Source organism: Perna viridis, chromosome 14 (genome assembly GCF_037379345.1).
Source record: "Perna viridis isolate PV_CMFRI_1.1 ecotype Kerala chromosome 14, ASM3737934v1, whole genome shotgun sequence".
NCBI classification, from domain to species: Eukaryota; Metazoa; Mollusca; class Bivalvia; order Mytilida; family Mytilidae; genus Perna; species Perna viridis.
The window spans coordinates 8,060,127-8,074,184 of NC_142458.1; the positions used below are offsets into that span (position 1 = coordinate 8,060,127).

The 14,058-nt window shown below is 34.2% G+C and overlaps 1 protein-coding gene across 1 annotated transcript; it reads right to left on the reverse strand.

The window, feature by feature from the left end:
• Positions 1–952: 952 nt before the first annotated feature.
• On the reverse strand, positions 953–13,872 carry LOC148598012 (proteasomal ubiquitin receptor ADRM1-like). The gene is made up of 10 exons (XM_088562508.1): positions 13,656–13,872; positions 11,651–11,767; positions 10,316–10,436; positions 8,953–9,015; positions 7,970–8,057; positions 6,130–6,350; positions 5,174–5,194; positions 4,228–4,388; positions 2,840–2,942; positions 953–1,810 (listed from the first exon to the last, which is right to left on the reverse strand). The coding sequence occupies exons 1-10, from the start codon at positions 13,851–13,853 to the stop codon at positions 1,731–1,733; spliced, it is 1,173 nt and encodes a 390-aa protein (XP_088418634.1). The 5' UTR covers positions 13,854–13,872; the 3' UTR covers positions 953–1,730.
• Between the last annotated feature and the right edge of the window lie 186 nt (positions 13,873–14,058).

Here is a 14,058-nt window from a genome sequence, read left to right on the forward strand (position 1 = left end):
AAAATTTCTTATCAAATTTTAGCAAAAAAACATGTTGACCAGTTAAGTTGAGCTTATGAGGTTAAATGCGTAAAAAACTTCAAGATTATCTCCCCTGTTAGTCAAAAGTGATCTTCTTTATGCACATCTACATATAGTACCTTACCTTCAATATAAACTCATTAAAATACATTAAGCAGTTTGGAAGGAGATAAGTGACTCCCCATGTTCTTTTTTTTTTGGCAAAAATTCTATAGTGCTTACAATGTAGAATAGATGCAGATTTAGATTTCCTGTCTTACTTCATTTCTGCACAGAGAGTAGCAGGAGAAACAATCATTCAAAATTCAAGGACCATAACTTGGACAAAAATCATCAGAGCGGAACAAAACATAAACTTGATCTGTAACTCATAAGGGTAGACTCACATACCAACAAGCATTCTGAGAGTATTGTAAAACAATATGTAGTTCCCAACCAGCTGTTTACATCACTGACCAAAATACTACTTTGGATCATCAAGTATAAATGACAAACTGAGGAAATGATCTTGGTTTTGAACAGAAGAAGGGATATGGATAGACAAGAAAGATGTTTAAATCTATTTAAAGGATGCAGATCTGCAAAGTTTAATGCACAGACCATTGGACAGATTAGGTTGCAAATAATGGTCGACTGATTTTGTCGAAAAACAACTCAATATCTAAAAACTATTCTAAAACAAGGGGTAGTGAAATAACAAATGAAGCTAACCTGAATGAGCCATCAACAAAAAGTTAAATAAATAATAAGGAAGTAGATAAGCAAGGAACCTAGAACAGAGAGACAGGACAAGTCATCATGCTTAGCATTATACCAAATATCCTTGCATTTCTTCCAATAGCAGTTGAGAACTGTATTATGGAGAAGTGTTATGAATGGACTGAGGTTCAAGGTGATTGTAATATAGCCCAAACTCTAATACATGGGAGCATAATATATAAAACGAATTTATTTTGGTCTATACCAATCCATGGGTACTCAACACTACCCCAAACTGAGGCTGTGTTTACAAGAGACATTTTTTATACTACATCAAGGTTTATTTTATCAAATGATAAATGCACCAAACAAATATAATATCCACCTATTATACAAGAACTCTGAAAGCAACTAAACATTGCCCTTGACCTGATCACAAAAGTACAGCAAATTTCAAGATACAGTATAACCTGTATAAAACAGAATAATCTTGAAACCTGTCTAAACCAAACCTTTTTTTTAAAGGCCTTTAATATCATTTTAAATGTATACTGAGCCTTGGTAAACATAAGGCTGACCTTAAAAAATTGTTTGTTTAAGGACTAATTAAAAACCTACCTACTATATTTTTCTTTCGTCCTTTCCAGAACATTTTTTTTTAAATTCTATTTTCAGTACATTGGTGTCACTTTTTGGTATTTTTCAGAAAAAATTCATCTACCCACCTACTCATATCTAAAATTATATTAAAGTCGATAAACTGCAAACCAACATTTTTTTAAGGATGGCCTAATGCCCGTCTGAGCAATATCAATTTTAAGGTCCAAAAGAGGGTTCAGTTTAGACAGGTTTCACTGTACACAACACGCATCACCTGAAATTTAATGTTCTAATGAAATCCAATTAACAAATATTTTGCAAAAAAAAACTCAAAATAAAGCAGATTTTTTGTCTTTATATCCTTTTTAAAATATTTTTTTATTTAGTATACAATTTTTTAGTTGTTTTTTTCATTCCTTTGTATCCATTTTGTTATCATCATCTTTCCTTTTCTGTTGCTCTTGCATGGCTTTAACAAATGCTTCTAAATCTGAAAATAGAAAAAAAAAAACAGAAAATATTTTTATAAGAAAAAAATTGTGTGTTGGATAATCAAGTGACCTACTGACCTACAGAAAATACCTAAATTGGAAAGCTTGCTTAATGGATGGATTTTTCGAGGTCAACAAAGCGGAAATTGGCAAAATCAGAAGTAAAATATACTGTAAAATAGCAAAAAAAAAAAGATCATCCCTGATAAAAAGTGTGCTTACACGTATACAAGATATTTCCAGTCCTTTAAGTTGAATATAAGGATTATACATGTATGTCTAGTTACCTATTTCACAAAATGTAATGCAACATCGATCGTGGTCGGTCTGTCCCAAATTTTTTTTAGCTTCTAAACCCTCAACTCCCATTATTCCAATATATATATTCAAACAAGCTTTAACCCAAACTGGCCAGGTACGCCCATGTCATTTTTACTAGTCTTGGTCATAGGGATATTAAATAAGACACAGATCACTATGCTCATCATGTCATGATGGAACACAGAATTGTAATAGCTAAACATGACTTGATTGTCGTAAGTGGAAATATTTCCAAAATTTTTTGGCCAAACCTTAAGTTTCATACATTGTCCAGCTAGGTGTACTCCTACTTGTACAGGAAGATGATATCAGACAGCATCCAAAAGCTTATATGTGCAATGCATGCCCCATATACATGTACATAAAACCATAAACCAAATTTGAAAGTGATCCATCTAGTGGGACCAGAGATAATTGTAAGGAAATTCTAACAGATTGATGGACATGGTGATTCCATTGTTGATGTTTTGATATATAAATTAGATGTATCCACTTGTCCTATCTTGAGATGTATGTGTATCACTTCTGGGGTCAGTTCATAAAATCTCCAATTGAGATTTTCCTCAAATCCTCCCTTACCTCAAATTTGGACCAATCAAATCACTTAAATTGGAGATTAAAGGGAAAACTGAAGGATTTGAGGAAAATCTCAATTTGAGATGTTTTTTTTTTTATGAAACTGGGCCCTGTCCTCTATTTATACCTACCTCCTTGTGCTGCAGCATTGGCCACATCTTCCCCCAAACCAAACTGTGACATAAGAGGTCCCAACTGGCCAGACTGTAGAGCTGAGCTGAAGGATGATAATGCCTGAGACAGAAATATGTAAACAAATTGTAGATGATGCATACATGGAAAATAAAAGTTATTTCAATTGTGAGATACTGACAATATTATTTGGGACTGTCTTGATGAGTGTGTAAGCACAATTGAGATATTCCACGATATTGTCAGTATCATATTGAAAGTAATTATTATTCTGTTTATGGGTAATTTAAATCATTTAATGGACTACATTTGTTGGTCGCTGTAAGAGTCCGATAGTGAGTGAAACATGGCATGACAAAACCCATGATTTTGACAGTGTAATTTGACGAATCAAGGAAACAAAGACAAGATTATGCCTGATTCTTACAAAAACTTACACATAAAAGATGTTTGACAAGAATTTGAGCAGAATGGAAGTTGTCTAAGAACTATAAAATTTGTAATTACACACAGAGAGTAGCTCTCCAGATAAGAATCATGCAAAATGTGTACCGTTGTAGGAAAGCCTACATATTTTTATTTTTGATATTTTGTTTAAAACACTATAGTAAACAGAAATAAACATGTAAATAAAAAAGAAAAGAAACAAAAACTGTAGAATTCAAAATTAAGAGAGATAACTCTGTAAATGACATTAACATACAATAGAAGCTACGGGATTTTCAATGTGAATAAACGTGTCTGGGTCAGAAAGCCACCTCCCTATGTAGTATCAAAAACACTGAACCTACATCTAAGCAGAGTAAGTGCATTATTTGTGTGTAGTCTGATCAAAAGTAGTCAATCAAAAGTAGACAAAATAAAGCTGAGAATATGTATTTTAAAATTACATTTGTAATTTACTGCAAAAATGTATGAATATTGTTTACATGTGAGTAATTTGTCTCCATGCTGTCAGTTAGCAGAAAAGGTGAGAATGTGGATTTTCAGTATTATTTCTTCAGGTAAATTTTGTGAAGAATTTTTACTATCATTGTACCATTAGCATGTGATTTTAAAGGCCTTATTTTCTAAGCCTCGCAACTGTATGTAACTTCAAGGTGTCATTTTTCAAGGAAATTCATAGTGAAACTTTGAAAATTACTTTTAAGTAATGGAAACGTTAGAAGTGGTTGGTGACACCACAGGTTTTACTGCACATGTAGAGTCAAACCTGTTTCGAGTGACCTTTCAAGGAAGAGCATGGTAGTTTTTATATACAGGTTAATTTGACATAGTCAGTGCAACTAAATAGATATTTTTATCATACACTTGTAAGACAGGTTATAACTAAAACCAGAAGGTTGCTAAAGACACCTTTGACAATAATTCATTTTTTCACATATACCTGTTGGAATTGAGGGGATTGTATTGTATTTCTGAGCTCCTGTTCTGTTTTTGGCAATGACTCCCCATCTGGTAGAAACTTGACTAATCTCTCCTGTACTTCTGCATTGGCAAGAATGGGAATCATGGACTCAGGGTTGAGAGCCTGTACTAAATCTACATCTACAAAATATTTAATGAAACATGAAACTGGAATATACATGTTATGACATAACCAATCTTAATTTTTGTCTCCTGTCTTTTTTTGGCAATTGCTGTAAGAAACCACTATCTATTGGTAATTAGAGTACAGAAAGAGACATACCATGACTGATCACCGACATAGTGGTACACTACCTGATTAGTAGTAACCCACATTTTTGTATCCAATTAGATACAGGATATATCCCAATTTTTTTGGAAATTTTGAAAGGTTATGCCCAACAACTTTCATAAAAAATTTGCAAGAAATCTTAAGGAATAATAATGTTATTGGCTACCACTCTAAGAGTGGTGGTCCACTACGTCGGTGATCAGTCGCGGTATGTCTCTTTCTGTACTGTACATGTAGTAGAGATATGATGTAGGTTAGAATATCCATGAGACGGCAGCATTCCAAGCACATTATGATTAAATAAAATATGAAAGGGCACTTAATAGATCTCAACACAGAGAATTACCCACACTTTTGTGCTGAAAGACTGCTTTAGTGTTGTTTTAATGTGATGCTCCATAAAAGAAATACTGATATGTTTTCCACATCAATGATGTATGGGGTCATAATATGATTGGAAATTATAACATTTTTTTTTTTTTTGCTTTTTCAGATTTTAATTAATTTCAGCCCTTCTTGAACTAGTAGTCAGGTTAGTATTGGAAGCTTAAGATAGGCAATTACATGATTGATTGACACAAATTTACATCTCCCTAGAAAGGGACTAAATGAATTATATTTTAAAGGTACTTACTATCCTTAGGTGTGGTGGGAACTGAAAAGGAAAGAACAATACATTTAGAAACAAAATTATAGCAAAACAATTGAAATTACAATTCCTAAGTATAGTTATGAGTACATGTATATTCAACCATGATTACATGTATGTTTATTCATAATAAACAATATCAGTATTAATAGACCATGAGAAAGGTACAACATGGCAATAATTGGTAAAATCTCAAATATACTAGACTTGAATCATATTAACCAATATAGTATGCTAATACTGGCATCAATACATGCTTTTTCTACAAGATATGACAAAAAAGTAAAGTTTGGATACAAAACAAGCTGAAGAAAATCATGTCTGTTGTATGGCTTGTTGACAGACAGACAGACAGACAGTGGTGTACCATAAGATAGCATACAACCTCCATGAGAATCATGGCAGACAGACAGACAAAGGTATACCGTAAGATAGCATACAACCTCCATGAGAATCATGGCAGACAGACAGACAAAGGTATACCATAAGATAGCATACGACCTCCATGAGAATCATGACAGACAGACATGAGTGTACCATAAAATAGCATACAACCTCCATGAGAATCATGTCAGACAGAAAGACAGAGGTGTACCATAAAATAACATACAACCTCCATGAGAATCATGGCAGACAGACAGACAAAGGTATACCATAAGATAGCATGCAACCTCCATGAGAATCATGGCAGACAGACAGACAGTGGTATACCATAAGATAGCATACAACCTCCATGAGAATCATGGCAAACAGACAGACAAAGGTATACCATAAGATAGCATACGACCTCCAAGAGAATCATGGCAGACAGACAGACAAGGTATACCATAAGATGGCATGCAAACTCCATGCGAATCATGGCAGACAGACAGACAAAGGTATACCATAAGATGGCATACAAACTCCATGAGAATTAATCTTTCTTATCACATTACACTTACCATTCATTGTAGAGAGTATATTCTGTAGATCGCTAAGCTGTATGGGTGTCTTCCCGCCACCAGCGCTTCCTGCAGCACCAGCTGTGGTCCCTGTAGCTCCAGTCGTTGTAGTTGAAGTAGCTGTTGCTGTAGTTTGAGAAGGTAGGGCTGCAGCTGTGACTGGTCTCTGTTGTTCATTGCTAGTGCCTCTGGTACCAGGAGAGGACTGGACTCTCAAAGGTCTGGTAGAGTAAACAAGAAAAGATTAATTGGTTCTCATGCAAGATCCTATGTACATATGGGTTAACAATACATCTACATCATAGTACTATACAACAGCATGTTGTCCTATATATTTTTTTCAATTTGGAATAAAAAATATTCAGCCGATTTAAAAATGATGAATTTTGTTGAAGACAGGCTTCATTCTTAAGAGTCTTTAACTCGGATCTTAACAAATATTAATGGATTTTTTCCCTCAGAAGACATGTCCTACTTTACCATTTGCTTTAGTAATTTCTCCAATTGTTTGAAAAAAAAGTAGATTTTGACTTTTGTGTCATATTGTATTGAAATCTCAGTCAAATGTATTGCATCGTTACTGAAAGTATTGTGATCAATATCTTGATAAATTTTTTCAACCCAAATGTAAATTTGGTATCATTTCACAGAATTTTGTTCTCTTCAGGACTGCCACATTGATGAAATCAGAAAGCTTTTATAAGGACAAAGATCATGCAGTGTTCTTAGATTCCTGTCACTCGAGGCAAGTATTTGGGAAAGCAGAGTATGCGAAAACTTGTTTTGCCCTGTCAGTCATGGGACTGGCTGGTTAGATTGTCCAGTCAGTCCAACAGATATTAAGCCAGTCCCACTCATTTTCGTAAATTTACTGTTAGCGAATTAAAATTCTTTAATGACTTTATGGTATGCCAAGTTGCTTTTCATTTTGTTGTATTGACTTGGTTGTAGAGCTTTTTTCTCAACCTGTTTTCAGAAATGGCTATTAATACAAGTTTATTTATTTCCCATTTTGCATGTGATTAGTTTAGTACCTTTAGTTTGTATCAATATAGTTATCTGAATATCAATAATTTTATTTTATCATAATCATTCTTCAACAGCATATTATTTAATCCATGAAAAGTTTTCTGCTTCAGTCTGCTCAAAGTCAAACTCATCACCACTGTCCATTTCCCCATTTGTTGCTAAACCGTAGCTCATGAATTTTTTCTGTTTTTGTGATCAAACGTTAAAATCACAAAAAAAAAAAAAAAAAAAAAATACGAACAATGTTTCACAGCCATTTCCCCATGATCATCATCACCTTTTATGTATTATTAGTCTGAATGGCATATGACAGTTGCTTGGCCGTACGCCAGGAACAGCACTGGTTAAGTGTTGAATAGGCCACATTAGTCATTAGCACGATATCAACAATCTGGTACCTGATGTTAAACCGGAAATGGAATTACGCAAACCAGTCAACATCTAATAACCAAACAAGCACTGTGATGGCCATAAAATACATCATGGTTGATAGTCCATCTCCTAGACCACCCATACTGGACCTTGAACCCCGTTCAAACCTAAAATACATCATGGTTGATTGTCCATCTCCTAGACCACCCATACTGGACCTTGAACCCCGTTCAAACCTAAATTCATTATGGTTGATAGTCCATCTCCTGAACAACCCATACAGGACCTTGAACAGTTAATATAAAACTGAGCACTACTTGCAAATATCTGAGTGAAGGCTTACACTGTCAAAAGACTGGTAGATTGAACACCACTTCAATCAGGGTTGACAGCCAAGTTCCTCAACTACTCAAACCCAAAAGGCCTAAACAATACTTACGGCTCTGAGGCAGTAGATTGAGCACTACTTGGTCTGGCACCCATCAGGGCTGAAAGCCCTCCTCCAGGACCACCCATACCCATTGGACCTGCAAAAATTGAAGAAAGTACCTATTTTATACTTTGAAATATGGAATCGACTTTCATGGTGTGTCATTTCTTAGCATGTGGAATAGTCAAGTTTTAGGACTTATTTCATGCACAGAAGTTTTCAATGTAAATTTTACAGTTCAGTCTGGATTAAACCAAAAACAGCAGGATATTAATAGGTATTTCACAATAGCATGTTTTAACAGTTACTCTGTACATGTTGTCTAAAACAAGCATTTTTTAGCTCAAATCTATAAATTCTCACTTTGAGACAAGAGCATACTTGTACTTATTTTTAGCAATATGAGTTTAATACATGTAGCATAATTAATAGGAAAGAGTGAGTAACTAAAATATGATCGTGAGTGCCAATGAACTTCAACCTTACTTGTTCCGCTCACGAGTTAAATCTTGATGTGTTCTTTGCACAAGTAATTATACTTAGGTTATTAAATATAACCAATTAAATACATACGGAACATTGGATAAATCACTGCTTTTAATATAATACATCCTTTTTTGATCTGTTGGTGCCATAGTTGACATCCTTGGACAAGGTTACGATGTTCTCTTAAATTTATAAAACCTTTTGAGTAACTTAAAATCATCTTAGCCTTTGGTGTTTAAAATTATCTGTCTTGTACTCTGAACAATGACAGACCAAGTAAAGGATAATCAAAGGGGTGAAACTCCCACAAAATTCAATGGATCATAAATTCCTGGTAACATGCACACGTACATATCAAGTCCTAACTACCCACACAGTTTCATGAAATTAGGTGCAGTAGTTTCTGAGGAGTTGTGCTTACAAAAGTGTGACAGATAAACAGGGCAAAAACACTATGTTTCTCAACCAAAGTGAGGGGGGACAGGGAGACATAATTTTAATTTCACCTAGTAACTGCATCAACTGTTGCTGGCTCATTCCACCCAAGATACTTTGAAGGTCAGAATCACCTGAAATTATTAAATGACATTCTTAGAAAGTTTACAACAGACACATTCCAGGTTGCAGGAAATTTTCAAAGACACCTAAAACAGTATATATCTTGCAACTCTGTAGGCCCTTCTAAACCTGTATAAACCATGAAGCTGTTGGTTGCAATAATGAATCCTAATATGAAGTGCTTCAAAGCTCTTTAGACCACAGCCATTGTTAAAAAGTGATAAACATATGGCCGACATCATAGACTGTGTCTATTAAAAAATATAAAGAAACTAGTCCTATTAATACCAAAATATATCAATGAAACTCCATTTTATCATTGTTTTACCATGGGACGGCCATTTACGTCATTACTTAACCTCTCGCTCGGGGTAAAACAATGTGTCATAAATGGCCAGCACATGGTACTACAATGATAAAATGAACTTTCCATGATTAATTTCTTAAATAACTATGGAGGGCCATGTTACTGGTTATTTCATTGGTTAGTGGTTGTTGACCTCTTTTTACTATGTTCACATACAATAATGTACATATACAGTCAAACCTCGGTAGCTCGAACTCCAAGGGACTATTGAAATGTGTTCGAGTTATCGGGAGTTCGAGAAATTGAAGTTCGTATATTTCTGGATTTTTTTCAGTGCCGGTCCGAATTCGACTTTATCGTTAGAAATTGCCTACTTCCTACAAAGTTTTGTTAGTTCGTAGATCTTTTTTGTTCGCTTTCGGAAGATTATGTTGATTTTTTGACATTAAAAATGCTGTGTTCGCTTTTTAAAATGTTCAGAATTTGAGTTCCTTGGTCAATAATTTGTTTTCATCTGATTTTCTTTCATGCTTTTATCATACCAACTTCGGAACATTCTCGAAATTCAATCAGTGTTATGTTAAAGATCAAAACTACCTTATTAGTGATGACTTAAATTTTACCTGTAATTAACTAAAATGACACTGATTAATGATAGGGTTTCAGTTTTTCACACATTTTATTACCCAAGCTGACAAAATTGCTAATGAGTTCGAGTTGGTGAGGGTTATTTTCTAAGATTTACTACCGAACGGACCGACTAGTCAGTTCGAGTGTTCGAGAAATCCAAGGTTATTTATATTGATTATATAGGAGAAAATTTTGGTACTTTGAATTGTGTTTGAGAAATCCAGTGTGTTCGAGCCATCTGAGTTCGAGCGAGTGAAGTTTGACAATACATGTTTGTAACTTTCATGTAGAATTTTACTCAGATTCTCCTGAAAATTATAATTGAATACTTTGTATATTTTTTTACCATTGATCAGTTAAAAACCTCTACTTACCCAATCCTGATATATCAGATGGGAGACCGGCTCCTCCTCTACTAGATCCTGGAGTAGGAGGATTATTCAGGTACTCATTCACCTTTTTCCGGTATTCCTCATCTTTATCAGATTTAGGCTCCTACAAAATAATATTAAGTTCTAACTTGGCTTATAATTATAAAAGCATTTGCTGAAAATCTTGGAAAGAAATAAAATATGTGTATCTTACCTCTTTAACATATACACATAGCTATTGATGTAGGTGTGAGTTAAATTGTTTGAGTTGATTTACTGAAGACAAGATATGGTAAACAAAAAATAAGTCTTGTTTCATGCTACCAGCAAGAAAAAAAACAGGAAAACATTTTACATTGAGTTAATGGGGAAATGATCTTAACTGTAACAGTAACCATAAAACATGATTAAGGTAGGTATGGTAGACGGAATCAGACATATTATATTTTTTGCCTAAACATGATTCCTATGACAGGTATTTCAAGACTCTTTGATTATTTATACAGACCCTGTTTTTGTAATACATGAAGTCTGTCACAGTGAACCAGATGGGCTAGCTAAACAGCCCTAAAGAAGGTATTTCATTCCACTCAAGACACCAAGCTAACCAATCACCTTTCTTACATGTATCTCCTATAAGAGGCGAAGCAGTTACTGTCTTATAAAAAGGTTTCTGGTGAGACCCCTGTCATGGATTGAACTCACGATAGCCGGCACTAAAGGCAAGCAGTCACCGCCACAAGACAACAAATATGGCAAATGCAAGTTAAATGCTCTATATTTTGTATCTTCAGAGTTCTAGGATTCCTATTTCATGTTATCCCGGCCAAGTATGTACTTAGTTACACTTTCCCAAGTTGAAAACCTCATATGCTGTAAGGATTTGTTTAGTTAGGAAAGCAGTCATTGACTGTGGAAAAGTTGATTTTATATGGATTTTTCCCGTGGAAACCTCAATTTCTGAAAAATCCCAGAACACTGATCTTGCTACAAGATCAGTCCAATTTTCAACCTGATAGTGATACTGGTGCCCTAATTTTCCTAATATCAAGTTGAAGGTCTCTTTTTTATGTGGTTTACATATACTCATGGCGGAATATAACAACCCCCCCCCCCCCCAAAAAAAAAAAAAAAAAAAATGAGGTAAGAATTTGGAAAAAAGACAGTCCATCTGCTATTTGCTAACGTGTATATTGAAACTTAAACCATATTATTCAATTATGTATTCCTCATGGAAAAGGATTTATTTCTTTAAAAGAACTATTTCAACACTGAAGTTGTAACTTGACATGCTAAAAACTTTACTGGTGGTTCTACATGTAAAAGAGTGAAACTTACTTGCATCCAAAAGAAAAATTTTCTGCTTGAAGTTTTGAACTTCAGAACAAAAACTCTACCAGTTGTACATTGGGTCACTTTCTTGAAATCAACATCATCTGGGAAAATGATCAAATCCTGAAAAGAGACAGTTTCTTTTTTAAGTTATGTAGTGCCATGCGATTTTCAGACCAAGAAACTTTTCCTACTAATAACTGATTTCAGTTCAATTTAAAAAAAAACCAAACAATCCAATGGTGTATCTAAAATGTGACATAGATATAAAAAATGCAGGGTTCTCCATGGATTAAAATTTAACCATGGAGGAAAATTTTACTGCACTATTTTTGCTGACACTGATGCAATCAAGGTATGACAATTGTTCATTTTATTGTTTTTAGGTTTTGTTAGAATAATGATATTTATACCATTAAATGCATTCTTCCATAACTTTTAAAGTTTTCTATATTTTGTCATTACTTCCATTTTTTAGCATTAATAACTATTACCCTGGCCTTCAAAAATATGTTGCCACAAATTGTAGCTAATTTTCAGGAAGTCATTATAATGAAACCAGCATGATATACATTAAGGTGCAAAAATACACTGATGTACATGTGTATGTGCATGAATAAGAGAAGCTGACATGGGGGAGTTTTTATTGACAGTAATCCCATTTACAGTCATAAAATCTGGACTGATATGGGGCAAAGCATGTGCATATAGTTAGACAGTCCATTTTTCTTCATCCTATTGTTGGTACTATGTTTAGACTTCAGGAAATTTGCTTTCTATTTTCCCGCCAAAACGTGTTCTCCTGACAATGGTAGGATGATACACAAGACAACAGCATGGCTGTGAAAACAGAAGCCAGCCATTTATTTTCAATTCAAAGTGTTTTACCAAGCATCAATTGGAATAAACATTGTTTTTAGGGATTATATATATTCCTTATAAAGGTAAATCAGTTTCTATATGTTGAAAAGTTTTAAAATTCAACCCTCAGTAAACTTTGATTTTAAAAATAGCCATGTGCATTAAGCTGACTTACCATTGACCATAGTCACTTTTGATTGGCTCACTATAAATGTTTTCATCTGATTGACATTAAAGATTATTTTGGGTGGGATAACTAATTAAGAATCTTATGGGCAATGTCATAATTATCTTCAGATTGGCTTTAGCTTTATATAATCTGAGTCAGTAATTGGTGGGCTTCTCTGGCATTGTAGGCAGAAAATGGTAATTAAAAGTTAATCATGGCAGATAACAATTTAACCATGAGGGCTAATTTTTTATCACGGCGGTCCGCCATGCCGAGACAGCTCAAGGAGAACCCTGAAAATGTACATGTGAAAAAAATGCAAGTCTTTTCTTTACTAGTATTTCTTTTTGTATTGTGATAAAGAGTGTGACAATTGTAGTTCCATGATCTGGTAAAATGTACAATAGGGGGTGTCAAATGAGTTATTTTGTGCAAAATTTGGGAATAAATGATAGATTAGAGCCCCTTCTATTGATGTCCTGATTTGTGGACCATACTTTTCTAAATCTTAGCCTAGGTTTTGGATCTGTTCCTGCATTTTAAGCCCTACTGTCTATACAGTTCATTTTACTGGAACACCAACCTGAGGTTCAGCTTGAGCAAACTGCTTCATTAAATTTGACGACATATTTGTGTCTTATCAATCTGATGTTTGAAGCTAAAATTGTTATGGAATACCTTGCATATAATTGGAGAACTTATGATATACACACCATTGTGAAAATGTGGAATAAACAAAAATTGGATAACCTGCACTGGTTGTATGAACGTGTACTTTTATACTTAGTTATAGACAATAAAGTTGCCTATAATTGGATTGTTTGGAAATGTTTTTTAAACATCTTCAACTTAAATAGTTGCAAATTGAAATTTTACTTTCTAGTTAATGGTAAAGGGTCAAACAAAGACTAAAATCATGTAATCTTGGAGAAAAGGGAGAAAAAAATAAATGTGACATTGCAAAATTGAATATTTCCATACATCTTCCACGGTGCCGGTTGTACGATCTTTCCAACAGAAGTGCATTAGGGAGTCGTCTGCTTGATAAACATAGAGCAACCCCTTCCTTTTATCTGGATGCACCATTTTCTCTTTCATAAACATTTTTCCTGCCCTAAATTCTACCAAATTCTTGCTTGTTGAGCGGCTACTAGTCCCGAATAATGCTCCACTCGCCATCTTTGTGTATTGGGTACCGGAAGTGAGATGGAATCATTCATTTTAATCCTTGTAGGGTTCTAGGTAATTTTTTATTTGGTGTTCATTAAAAACAAAATTAAAAGTAAAAGATAAGTCACAAAGAATGTAAAATTTTGCTAAAACGTTCGTTTAAAGTAGGATTCGCATTACCAAAATTTCTTCATATCCCCTGATAGATTGCAAG